Source organism: Palaemon carinicauda, chromosome 15 (genome assembly GCF_036898095.1).
Source record: "Palaemon carinicauda isolate YSFRI2023 chromosome 15, ASM3689809v2, whole genome shotgun sequence".
In the NCBI taxonomy this organism is placed as follows: domain Eukaryota; kingdom Metazoa; phylum Arthropoda; class Malacostraca; order Decapoda; family Palaemonidae; genus Palaemon; species Palaemon carinicauda.
The window spans coordinates 43,957,793-43,971,726 of record NC_090739.1 but is presented as its reverse complement, the minus strand read 5'-3'; the positions used below and the strand labels follow the sequence as shown (position 1 = coordinate 43,971,726).

General features: G+C 40.0%; 1 protein-coding gene across 1 annotated transcript; it reads right to left on the bottom strand.

Moving 5' to 3' along the window:
- Positions 1 to 7,537: 7,537 nt before the first annotated feature.
- LOC137654585 (probable methyltransferase-like protein 25) lies at positions 7,538 to 13,314 on the bottom strand. The gene is made up of 2 exons (XM_068388340.1): positions 12,411 to 13,314; positions 7,538 to 8,061 (listed from the first exon to the last, which is right to left on the bottom strand). The coding sequence occupies exons 1-2, from the start codon at positions 13,108 to 13,110 to the stop codon at positions 7,568 to 7,570; spliced, it is 1,194 nt and encodes a 397-aa protein (XP_068244441.1). The 5' UTR covers positions 13,111 to 13,314; the 3' UTR covers positions 7,538 to 7,567.
- Between the last annotated feature and the right edge of the window lie 620 nt (positions 13,315 to 13,934).

The window sequence follows — 13,934 nt, the reverse complement described above, 5'->3', positions numbered from 1 at the left end:
TATCTTGAGCCTTTAAATTAATACTTCAACACTCATCATCTCCTACTTCATGCTTCATAATCCTCAGCCATGTAGGCCTGGGTCTTCCACCTCTTCTAGTGCCTTGTGGAGCCCAGTTGAAAGTTTGGTGAACTTATCTCTCTTGGAGAGTGCAAAGAGCATGTTCAAACCATCTCTATCTAGCCCTCACCATGATCTCATCCATATATGGCACTCGAGTAATCTCTTACAGTTTCATTTCTAATCCTGCCTTGCCATTTAACTCCCAACATTCTTCTGAGGGCTTTGCTCTCAAATCTACAAAATCTGTTAGATATTGTTTCATTGTCATACCATGACTCATGTCCATACAGTAACACCGATCTCACTAAACTGACAAATAGCCTGATTTTAATGTAATTTCAGACGATTTGATTTCCAAATTTTACTTAACCTAGACATTGTCTGATTTGCTTTTTTTCAATTTTTCATTAAACTCGTTTCATCTCTAAAGATCCTGCATTGGAGATCATCATCATCATCATCTCCTCCTACGCCTATTGACGCTAAGGGCCTCGGTTAAATTTCTCCATTCATCATCTCCTACTTCACGCTTTATAGTCCTCAGCCATGTAGGCATGGGTCTTCCAACTCTTCTAGTACCTTGTGGAGCCCAGTTGAAAGTTTGGTGAACTAATCTCTCTTGGGGAGTGCAAGGAGCATGTCCAAACTATATCCATCTACTGTTCACCATAATCTCATCCGCATATGGCACTCGAGGAATCTCTCTCATAGTTTCATTTCTAATCCTGTCCTGTCATTTAACTCCCAATATTCTTATTAGCGCTTAGTTCTCAAATCTACAAAATCTGTTGGATGTTGTTTCATTTTCATACCACGACTCATGTCCAAACAGTAATACCAATCTCACTAAACTGATATGTAGTCTGATTTCTATATGTAATTTCAGGCAATTTGATTTCTAAATTTTACTTAACCTAGCCATTGTCTGATTTGCTTTTTTCAATTTTTCATTAAACTCAAATTTTAAAGATCCAGTATTAGAGATCATAGTTCCTAAATATTTAAATGATTCCACCTCATTAATCCTTTCTCCTTCCAATGATGTTTCATCTTCCATTGCATATTTTGTTTTCATTATCTGTGTCTTTGTTCTATTTATCTTAAGCCCAACTTCATGTGATATTTCATGCATTCTGGTTAGCAAGCTTTCAAAGGCCTGTGGTGTTCTGCTAATAAGAACAGCATCATCAGCATACTCTAGGTCAGCTAATTTCCTGTTACCAATCGAGTCCAATCCTTCTTCACCATCCCCAACTGCTCTATACATTACAAATTCCACAAGGAGGATATACAATATAGGTGATAACACATTCCCTTGGAGTACTCCACTGTTCACTGGAAATTCATTTGATAGGACTCTACTAACTTTAACTTTGCACTTGCTATGCTGATGAACAGGCCTAATCAAATTTAGATATTCAAGAGGAACTCAATAATAACGCAGAATTCACCACAAGATTGGCCGGTGCACACTATCAAAGGCTTTTTCATACTTCACAAATGCCATCAAAAGTGTATTTCTATATTCTACACATTGCTGTACCACATGTCTTGAAATGAAAATTTGGTCAGTACAATTTCTACCTTTCTTAATCCTGCTTGTTCATCTCTTAGCTTTTCAACAATATTTCTCTCTAGTCTCTTTAGAACAAGCATACTATATATTTAAATGACAACTGATGTCCGACGGAGCCGGGGATGCAGTGATAGGTCCGTAACCAAATAAAATGTAAAATACAAGCAGTAGCGAAAAGCTAAGGCTAACATCAATGCTAAGCGTATTGGTGATCTCCGGTGAAGCCAGAGGTCCGGTGAAAGGTCCGGAATAACTAAGTTGTGATTAATAATGAATATTTTGTGTGGATATGGCCGTAGCCGGAGTCTGGGTGCAAGGGACCACCGGGGGGATGAATCCTTGCCGGAGGGTTTCACTCCAAATGAAATATAACTATAGGTTCCAAGCTCAACGAGTATTCCTCATGGCGGAGTAGAACTCAAGGTGGAGTGGATGAATGTTCAGATCCTACTCCCAAGCCTTAGCGGGGAGAGGACGGAACTACGAGGGGAACAGGTGGCTGCATAAAGCTTGCCCAACACAATGACTCACACACAAACAGGACCTGTTAATAACGCTAGCTATAAAACGGTAACCGCATAAGAAAATAAAACGTAAAATATCATAAACCCGTAGAGGGAGAGGGGGGAGGGAGAACCCGTGATCGTATAACGGAAAACGGGAACTCCACCTCTCCTACTCGAGACTAAGACAGAAAACGAGAGAAAGGGAGACTCGTGACTGTAGCGACAGAAAACGGGAACTCCCTTCTCTCGCTCTCGTGGTTACACTATCAGAACCTAATTAAGCACACTATAATATTATATAAGTAACAATATAAATGCAATATAAAAACAAGACTAAGAACAAAGAATAACGTCTGCGTAACAAAATTGTAAAGGATATAGTCCACTGACGAACGCCTCTCAGGGCGGGTACTAAACTATAATAAAGCCAGAACGCTATTCTTTGTTCGTCTAGACTGGACTTGCTAGCAAAAAGTACCATAGTAAGCAATAATAAAACTAATAATAATACAGTGAACCCTCGTTTATCGCGGTAGATAGGTTCCAGACCCGACCGCGATAGGTGAAATTCCGCGAAGTATTGACACCATATTTACCTATTTATTTAACATGTATATTCAGACTTTTAAAACCTTCCCTTGTACGTAGTACTGTTAACAAACTACCCTTTAATGTACAGAACACTTAATGCATGTACTACAGTACCCTAAACTAAAACAGGCACAAATATTAAAGGCGATTTTATATCATGCGTTTCCTAAACACGCCAAAAAGCACGATAAAAAATGTCAACCAATGTTTTGTTTACGTTTCTCTGATCATAATGAAGAAACAAACGCATTTAGTGTACTGTACACATCTGTGTATAGGTTAGTTTTTGCATCGATTATATTGATTATACAGTATGTTGATTTTGTTATTACCAATGTTTTACTTAATTTTTCTTAGGACTTCCAAATGAAATGTTTTTCTTTATGATGCCGCCTGAAACGACGGCGGCATAAAGTACGCTCAGTAAACAACCACGCTCAGTAAACAAAGAAGGCATTTAACGCGCATGATGAAAGTGATAAATAATGATATTTACAGTAAAAGCTTTTAGAAAATATGTTATTACAAATATTATTTACCGTATCTATATAAAATCATACAGTACATACTGTACGTAGCAAAGCAGGAAAACAATTTACGAGAGAGAGAGAGAGAGAGAGAGAGAGAGAGAGAGAGAGAGAGAGAGAGAGAGAGAGAGAGAGAGAGAGAGAGAGAGAGAGAGAGAGAGAGAGAGATTGTTTTACGTACGTAAATGTAAATTTTAAACAAAAAAAATATGATAGGTTACAACATGTATACTCTTCAGACTTTTAAAACCTTCCCTTTAACTTAATGCATACAGTACTAAACTAAAACAGGCACAAATATTAAAATGTTAGAATATTAAAGTAAAAAATAAAGATTGTTACTGTACTCACCACGAAAGAAGTTCAAGAAAAACTTGAATGATGATGGCGATGAATTTGCTGCACAGTAGAAATGATGATGATGAAGCTGATGATGTCTTCTACTGTGCAGCCAATGATAGTATTTTACGTCTCTTCAGACGGAGGTGTCTTTTCCTGGGACACCTCTTCAACTTCTTCCTGGGACACTTCTTCAATTTCTTTCGAGGGCATTGTGATCGGAAGTTGCTCCCGCTGCTTCTTTTTTCGCAAGAGCATCCTGTAGGGAGTCATGTGTTCATCAATCTTGTTGCAGAATTTCATAGAACGAACCATATCCTCGTCCCACTCTTGCAACATTTCTTTCACCTCCTTCGCAAGCTTGCAGAGCTTGGCAAGCCGTTCTAATGTTAAGCCCGTTTCTTCGACATTTTCTTGGATCTCTTCCTGTGTTTCACTGTCTTCTTCACTGGCCGATTTCGTCAGGTCTTCGAGGTCTGCAGCCGCGTAACTCCTACCGTCTTTTAACATATCGAGAAGCGTCACCTTCTCGGCAATCGTCATCATCCTTCGGTGGCGTTTAGGCTCACTACCAGCCTTAGTAGAAGCAGAACGCTTGGGAGGCATTGTACAGTAGGGTTTAACAGAAAGTTCAACAAAAAGTTCAACTTAAAACAGTCACGCACAGCACAGATTAAAGTCCACAATAACTTAACAACATCTACACAGCGATACGGTGGGAGACAAAGTGACCGCGAAAACGTAGATGCTGGAAGTTGGAGATGCGGGCAAAACACCAATCACAGGCTAGATAACAAAACTTGAGTTCTGATTCGTCATCTATCAGCGCTTGAACCAATCACAACCCGTCTTATATGCTACGTAGGTTACCAATTCAAAGTACAAGATACCCTGCGTATACTGTACTGTACAGTAATAATAATAATAATAAATAATGATACTGTAATAATAATAATAATAATAATAATAATGATAATAATAATAACAATAATAATTTTAATAACAACAACAACAATAATAATAATAATAACAATAATAATAATACAGCTTTACGTACGCTATTTTACGCTTTTGTTGTAGGATGTGTGTCTCTCTCTCTCTCTCTCTCTATCTCTCTCTCTCTCGTACCCATATTCGAAATGTGATTTTTTGCAACAAAGAATATTATTGGATGCAGTACTACGTACGTATACATACAAAAGATTCATGGAAAATAAGCACATTCATTACATTTGTAGTACAGTAGTAGCCATAAGCAGCCTTACACCATTCTAATATGGTATGGCTGCATCTGATTTGCGTTTCATGTTCGATTTAATTTTACTACGTACTGTATACAGTACTGAATTATCGTATGATCACATTCTCTTTTCGTGTTTGATTTCTTTCTGTGCTAAATTATATGTCATATGTAATGCAATGAACAATCAGTAAGAGCAGATATTACTAATTACAGTATTAATTGAATTACAGGTAACGAAATATCGTATTTGGGGTCTTCAGATATCGCGGTATTTTCGAAATTTCCGGAAAATCCGCGATATGTATATATATGGGTTATGAAAAAAACCTGTGAAGTGGTGAATCCGCGATGGTCGAACCGCGAAGTAGCGAGGGTTCATTGTAATAATAATAATGGTTCAAACGGCGTAAGGCCAGTGACTTAACCAAGAACCTAGTTGACAGAGTACCAAATGGGGAAGACTAACGTGAAATTCCCAGCGAGGCAAATCAAAACAACAATGGCTGCCGACGCCGCGGAAGGCCAAGCCTGTCGAAAATTAAAAACACAATACTGGGAAGAGTACAACTGCCCGGTACTGCAAAAAGCTGTCCAAACAAACTATGGTACTTAACATTGGTAAAGGTGAAGTAGGAGCTTCGGTCATGATGAAATAAATCCACGAAACGTGAAAACACCAAGAACACAAAAAACTACAACCAAGCGAGTAAGTCCAAAACAGAAGGATGTCTTAGAGGGCGCTCGCGTCGGGCGTCGGTGGAGTGGCTCAAGTGCGGTATCTAGGGCCACTGTTACGGCCCTTCCTTTTGATGAAGGAATTATCTAAATGGAAGACAGCCTGTGAATAGTGGCTTTCACACGCCCCTGCTTTATACACGACACCCACAAGGTGCTCGCGCGAGGGTAGTAACCTCTGCATTCCATGCTTTTATCTTTCTCTGGTATATTTGGAAGGGTTTATATCAGAAAAGTGTAAAGAAGGACCCTTTTCACCGGGCGTCACAGGTCTCTCCCCAGAAATAGATTTTTCCTTCGTCAAAATCCCTTATTTAAATGACAACTGATGTAAGTGTGATGCCTTGGTAATTAGTGTATTGCAATCAGTCAGATCTCCTTTTTTTGCCATTTTCACCACTTCTAACTCCCATTCATCAGGTTTTGCCTCTTCACGCCACATTCTACAAAATAATCTTGTAAGTATTCTGGGAGTCACATCATTTTTGGCCAATATCATCTCGACAGTTATTCCATCGTATCCAGGGCTTTCCATCTCTTTAATTTTTCCATGACAGTTTTGACTTCAAACACCCTGAATTCATTCATGGGTACATTAAGGTCTTCCTCAGCTTCAGGTATATCAGTGAAATTATTCCCCTCATATCTCCTATTCTTGACCCCACTAAAGTGCTCATCTCTAAGCTTTTCATCAATATTTCTCTCTAGTTTCTTTAGAATGAGCATACTATATATTTTCATGACAGCTGACATAAGTGTGAGGCCTTGGTTATTATTGATCAGTCAGATCTCCATGTTTTGCCATTTTCACCAACACACCTAGCTCCCATTCGTCAGGATTTGCCTCTTCACGCCACATTCTACAAAATAATCTTGTAAGTGTTCTGGGAGTCACTTCATTTTCAGCCAATATCATCTCGGCAGTTATTCCTTTGTATCCAGGGGCTTTCCATCTCTTTAATTTTTTAATGATAGTTTCAACTTCAAACAAACTGAATTCATTCATGAGCACATCAAGGTCTTCCTCAGCTTTAGGTATATCAATGAAATTATTCCCTTCATATCTCCTATTCATGACCTCACTAAAGTGTTCATCTCTCAGCTTTTCATCAATCGTTCTCTCTAGTTTCTTTATTATGAGCATACTATATATTTTCATGACAACTGACATAAGTGTGATGCCTCAGTAATTATTGCAATCAGTCAGATCTTTTTTATTTGCCGTTTTCACCAAAACTCCTAGCTCCCATTCATTAGATTTTGCCTCTTCATGCCACATTCTACAAAATAATCTTGTAAATATTCTAAGAGTCACTTTATTTTCGGCCAATATTATCTTGACAGTTATTTCATTGTATCCAGGGGCTCTCCATCTCTTTAATTTTTTAATGATAGTTTTGATTTCAAACACCCTGAATTCATTTATGGGCACATCAAGGTCTTCCTCAGCTTCAGGTATATCAATGAAATTATTCCTTTGTATCTCCTATTCATGACCGCACTAAATTGTTCCATCCAACATTGTCTTTCTTTCTCTTCTGTTGTTATAAGAGATCCATCTCTTTTTAATGGGTATATGCTGCTTCTTCTTTGATGGTTTGTATTTTGTGTAGGAACAAACACCTAACTAGGAATAACAAGATAACTAAACCATCAAGAAGGTAAAAATAAACTAGATGCTCCTCTAAGCAGTGAACTACCATAGAGAACATGCTATAGGTCTAAAGTAATGTGTGACTGAGATATACAGTAAATTGATTCACCTTAGATTATAAAGCTAATAACTTGATTTGCAAATAACCTAAGATACTTAGAAAATAAAGTTACTCAGTTGACTGCTTTCAAATTTTAAGGTAAAAGCTTTCTGAGTAAATATTAATGCTATTGATCATAGTTGATGAGAAAATGTGTTCCTCCTAAAACAGGTCAATAAGGAAAAAATTGCAAAAGGTGTTTTTATTTTTTACATGACTATGATAAGTAACAATTATCTTACAGCAATTAATGCAACATTTCTCGGTGATACAGCAACATCAAAGACTTCTTCGAGCCAGACTTTATCAAAGTTGGCTTCTTTTAAGTAAGCTACTCTGTCCAACAATATTAACGCCTCTAACACTGGTTGCAAGGCTAGTTGAAGCCCTGTTAAGGGTTCAATTAAGTAAAACATGTCCTCATATTCAGAAAAACAGGTTTTCAATCTGTCCCTAATTAATTCTTTTGACAACTGGGTTTTACTTTTCAATCCCAGTTCAACACAGTCTTTACTTACTGATAAGCAAATGCCTCTTTCTGAAGCCTTTATAGTTTCTGAGGAGGATTCTTTTACTACAAAACTCTCAATATTTTCACAATTCAAAGCTTCACTTTTAACTGGTATGAACTCATAATTTTCAAGTACAGCTGTTATGTATTCGTTGAAACTGCAAAACTTTGACTTCCGTGCACAGCGTCTACGGCATTTCTTCAAAGTAATTCCTTCTGAAAGGGTAAAAACAAAATTATCAGTTTGCTCTATTCATCTCTGTAGATTGCAAAATCTTACATAAGACAAACTAGATGCTTTCTGAACAGCAGTGTAAAGGACATCCTAAATGTTAAATCTGTTATTCACCATTTAAACACTATTGATTTAGTAGAAACTACAGTGCTATTGCATATCTTAATTTTAGTATGTTTTTGATTATTCATGGAAAAATACAATACTGTAAATCCACACTAAAGCACATTTTAAACACAACCCTTAATTTTACATCTGTCTGGAGGACTTGCCTCCTTGACCGCGTCCTCCCTTACCCCCTCTTCCTCTTGGAGGGTATCTAGAGGAGCCCCTTTCCGACCCTCTACCTTTAGGACGAAAGGTAGTGGTCTGCCTCTCATATGCAGGAGTAAAAGCTGGTGATTGGGCAACCAGCTGCTGAGGCACCATCTGGTAGGTTGGCTGGGGTTGTGCCACCATCTGGGGTACCGCGGTCATGGGAACTGCGGGAAGTTGTTGTTGCTGTTTTCTGACAGGGCGAGAGGGCAACCTAGGTCTTTTTGTCTTCCTCTTTGGTTGGGACCCTCATCCGGGGAAGACTTCCTCTTCGCCGACATGCCCCACTTCTGGAGAAGATTTCTATTCTCCATGGCGGCCTTGTCCACTACTTGTTTGATCACTTCACTCGGGAAGAGGTCTTTTCCCCAGATATTGAAGGCTATCAGCTTCCTAGGTTCGTGTTTCACTGCAGCCGAAGCAAACACGAACTCCCTACATGCGCGTCTGGCCTTAACGAAGCCATATAGGTCTTTGACCAGTGTAGCCAAATGTGATTTGGCCACGACCATGTTCATGTCTGGGGATCTGTTATCGCTTGCCATTGCCTCCAAGAAAATCTGGAGGGACAGGGATGCGGCAAGTCTCTCCTTTGTCTCTTGCTCCCTACGCAAAATCTGGAGGGACAGGGATGCGGCAAGTCTCTCCTTTGTCTCTTGCTCCCTACGCAAGAGAAAGTCAGACAGCATATGGAGGTTTTCGCTGAACTGGCGTCCAGCAATATCCGCCTCCAACTTCCCAACTGAGAAGGTAAGGTGGATTTCCTTCCAGTCCTTCTCATCCGTAGGCAGGGCTAGGGATAAGGGTCTACACTCCTCGAGTGTAGGGCAAGGTTTCCCTGCGTCCACTGCCTTCATGACTGCCTTAAACCCTTTTTCCGGTAAGGGAAAGGCTAGTTTAGCTGGAGCAAGAAAAGAAGGGTGTTTCTTGCTAAGGGCTGACACTTTTAAATTAGTGAAGCCCTTGTCTTTCAGGCTACTTGCCAACAGAGCCTGAGCTTTTCCATGGTCAAGAACTATGACCTCTTTTGGTTCTGTCTCCTCCTTGGACACAGGTTCCGCCTTCAAATGGACGAAGCAGTCTGGGTAAGACTTAAAGCTGGGCCAAAAGTCAACATTCTCTATGAGGACAACCCCCAGCTTTTCTGAAATGAAAATCTTCCTATTGGTAATCGGCATGTATTCTGCATGCCTCCAAGGGTTCACATCAGAGCAAGGAGGAAGATCTTTCACATTGAGTCTCTTCTGAGACCCACGGGACGTGGCGAGATGGTCCATCCTTCTCCTCAATTCAGCGTTCCTTTCTTCGTTCTGCTTACGAAGACTTTCCATCATAGCCATGAGACTAGCCCAAGCTTTACCCAAGTCATCCGATGGAGGAGCAAAAGACGTAGAGGGTACTGGTTCTGGGGCTGGAACCAACGAAACGGACTCCGATTTGACGTCATCCTCTTCAGTCTTGGGAGCCAGGGTAGACTCCTCTAATAGACCCTCCGCTAGAAGGTCTTTCTCGGTGTCCTCAGACACCTCCGACATCCTCTCATCTAGGTGGATGTCCTTCATCGCGTCAGAGAGGTCCGTATCTATGGAAATCTGGACGCAAGGGATCTCAGGTTAAGGCTGGGGTATAACAGCATCCACAGACGCCATAGGGAACAGACAGGCACGCATCCGTTCATTCGGAAGGTAAGGCCCCGTGACATTCTTCTGAAGGCCACGAACATATCTGCCCCACAACCCGCCAGCAAGCGGTGAGATTGTAGGATGACGACCAAAGGGTTGCGATGGCTAGGCCATCACTAAAGGACAGAGGGGGGAGGGAAAAGAGTCCTGTATGAGCTGTGGAAGGAGCCGACAGGGTTGCCGGTCCTACCACACCCCTAAGAAACTCTGTTTCAGTATCAGCGCCATCCTAGGCGGAAGGAGAATATCTATTCTCCAGCCTAGGGTCTGCCAATACAGTTAAGGGGACGGCGGTAGACTTGCTGCCTCCTCTCAACAAGGGAGAAACAGAGTTCCAGTGCCGGCGCCATCCAAGGCGGCAGAAGAATGTCTATTCTTCAGCCTAGGGTCTGCGAGTACAAGACTAGTCTTCTAGACCGCAGGGAGAAGGTGACGGCATCATACAACCACTTCAAGTGCGGCCTAGGGAGGTCTAGCCTCCTATGCCGGCAGTCTAGTCCGGCAGGGGAATGACTATTCACCCTGCCGGCCAGCCGCCAGCAAAAGACCATATACTCTGAGCTTCTGACCGAAACCCAAAGCCTGCTATCTACCGGGCAAGGGAAGAGACAAGGAAACACTAGCCTAGTCAAGCCCGAGTGTCTACTCGAAGGCAAGACCAACTAGGGTTGTAGCCTAAGGCTACACTCAGAAGGAAGGAGGAATTAACTTTAAATCTCCACTGGAGACGAGTATCGGTTTATATAATAATTCTAGGAGATATCTATCTCCGCCTGAATTGATAAAACGATACACGAGAGGGTAACTGGGGAACATGTATGAAAGTATACTAAAGCCACTAGGCTAGTAGCCTAGCGGCGGGTGAGATTCGTCTACCTTAATCGCCGAAACTCTCTCGCATACGATCTCAGAAAAGGAATATATATATGCAATCAATGCATCTTACATGTATAAATTGCCTAAATAGCTTCATTTAATTGTTATTACACTAGGAATGTCTATTATATCATGCATGAAAGTAAACTAAAACGCCTAGGCTAGGAAGCCTAGCACAAGCAATTTTCGGTTACCTAAATCGCCGAAACTATCAAGAATACAATCGGCATAATATAATTAACTCCTAGCAATGAAGACTGAATAGCTTCGAAATATTCATGCTATTAACACAGGGAAAGTCGTTCAGGCTAACTAAATAACTCATGCGTAATGAACGACAGCGCCCATGACGCCTCCGGTTAAGGCAAAGCTCTCACACTTAATTTAACCTAATTACACTGTGAGGCAGGAGCTAAAATTTATACAATGTAAAGATCAAATACTCAACTTTCCAGAGGCAGAAGAGGCTGGAGATTGCATGATATCCTCAAAAACCAAAGCGTAACGAGAGAGAGATAACCAGGAAAATCACTGAGCTATAGCGCTACACTTATAGGAATAAACATGGCGGTGACATACAGCGCTGTACCAACCGTGTGTCACACAATTGTACATAATTCCTTTTGTATATATTATGCTTGTATCTGCGCTCTTCCCTCGCACTAAAAAGAACCTGAATGGTCATGTCTCCAGTTTTGCTCTGTGACATTGTCTGTCTCTCGAACATGTTATGTCCTGTTGCCTTGAGGTTTTGTATATAAAGGAGAGTGTTCCTTAATAAACAACTCAGTCGATTGCATCCTGCCTTTGAATTCACAACCCTCTCTCGGCCACAACCCTCTCTCAGCCGTCACATTGGTGGGCCGAGAGAGGGTTGTGAATTCAAAGGCAGGATGCAATCGACTGAGTTGTTTATTAAGGAACACTCTCCTTTATATACAAAACCTCAAGGCAACAGGACATAACATGTTCGAGAGACAGACAATGTCACAGAGCAAAACCGGAGACATGATCATTCAGGTTCTTTTTAGTGCGAGGGAAGAGCGCAGATACAAGCATAATATATACAAAAGGAATTATGTACAATTGTGTGACACACGGTTGGTACAGCGCCATCTGGATACTCAAAGTAGTAAGGGAGGAAGGGTAACCTTGATATCGGCTCCCCTTCAAAATTTGCCACTTTCCCCCACGAAGCGAAAACGCTATTCGGGGTGAATATTGCTATGTGTCGTATCAAGATATACGTCCCCTGATTCATGTGATATCCTTAGTAGGAATTTTAAGGATATTCGCGCCAGGAGTTAGAATTCTGGAGACCTAAAGGTAAATTCTCTGGGAATATCACTGTAGTGAAATATACCCTAGGAAGCTACTTATAGGAACCTTCCATCAGGACGACATGGCCTGAGCCCAAAAAAAACAATTAATATACAATACTGCATGCTGGACTGTACCTTTTTGACAAAAATCTTCTAATAATGCTCTATATGCCACATTTCTTTCATGGTTTTCATGATCTTCCTTTGTGTGTTGTAGCCATCGAACACCTGATTCTTGAGCTGCAAGCCGTAAGCCATAGATGCTCAAACGAAAATCATTCACTTTCATAATTTGCTTCAAAGTATTACTCATGGGAAAATTTTTGTACTTGATTGTGTTCACCTTGTCCATTTCTTTAACTTTCTTAGCACTTGTTACATTACTACTACAGGGTTCTACACTTTCTTTTTTGTGCATACCAGCAAATACTTCTGTGGTATCAAAGGTACAGACCTTTCTGGATTTCTCACATTCGACACTGGTAATATTTTCGTTTTCTTTGCAATGTTCCTCCATATCAATATTTTCTATTTTATGATAACAACAAGAGAACAGTACAACTGATGAAATCTTTGGACAGTGTTTATAAATTTTAATCATGACAGGTGAAAGATCTGCACAAGAATGAAGGCCAATCAACATGACTGACTGTGATAATACAGTCTCTTCTGGCAAATCAATTTCCTTCCTTTTAATGCATGTATCAGGGGTAATACTTTGATACCTTTCAGAATTCAAACGACATTTACACAAAGCTTTATAATTTACTAAATCGTGAACAATCTCAAGTGCTTTATCCAGTGTAGCTTGGTCATCTTGTAAGAGCCATTTCATATGTTTGATTCCTTCACAAGATCCAGTCAACAGGATTTGCCTCTTTTGTGCATCTCTAACTCGGCATTCTTCACTTTCTGCAGCCACAATGGTGACACCCAAAGCATGGTGTAAAGCCGAGTCAACGTATCCCTACGGAAAGACAATAAAATAACTAAAATTAAAAAGAAAAGATACAGTATTCTAAAACTTGTTTTTTATGGATCAAACCTACCATTCATGTCAGAAACAACACAAATGTAAACAGAATACAATTCCTCAAGGTTATGTACATTAATACTGTAATGCATTGTAGCTTTAAACTATTCCTTTACAAATACTATTTTTGGGGTTGTGCTAAGTGGTCTCTAAGGACTTTCTTGTTATGGCTAGAGCAAAAAACCTAATACAATAAAAAGTACTAAAGAAATATCCGCCATGCTCTAGGGGCAGTATTTCAATGTGCAAAGCATGGATTTAGTATGTATAAGATAGATCTACGACTTCAGGCTCTATAGAACCTGTCAAATCATCTCCAATACTGAAAAACATCTGGTAACTTTTGGCAAATCATTACCAGAACCATACTAATACAGTGGTACCTCTACATATGAATTTAATTCGTTCCACAACCAACTTCGGATGTAGGAAATGTTCGGATGTAGAAACAAATTTTCCCATAAGAATACATGGTAATTCATTTAATTTGTTCCTCAGCCTAAAAACCCATAACAAATCCTTAATAAATGGCTACACATAATTACACATAACAATAACGTAACTGCATAATATGAAAGAAACATGTAAAAAAGATAATTTTAAAGAAATAAATAAAAAATGTGTTT

Bases quoted from the DNA above. Each gene is read 5' to 3' on its own strand.
- LOC137654585 (XM_068388340.1), bottom strand. From the start codon at position 13,110: ATGAAATGGCTCTTACAAGATGACCAAGCTACACTGGATAAAGCACTT. The intron at 8,062-12,410 runs GTACAGTCCAGC...TTACCCTTTCAG, and splicing joins AGAAGATTTTTGTCAAAAAG to AAGGAATTACTTTGAAGAAA.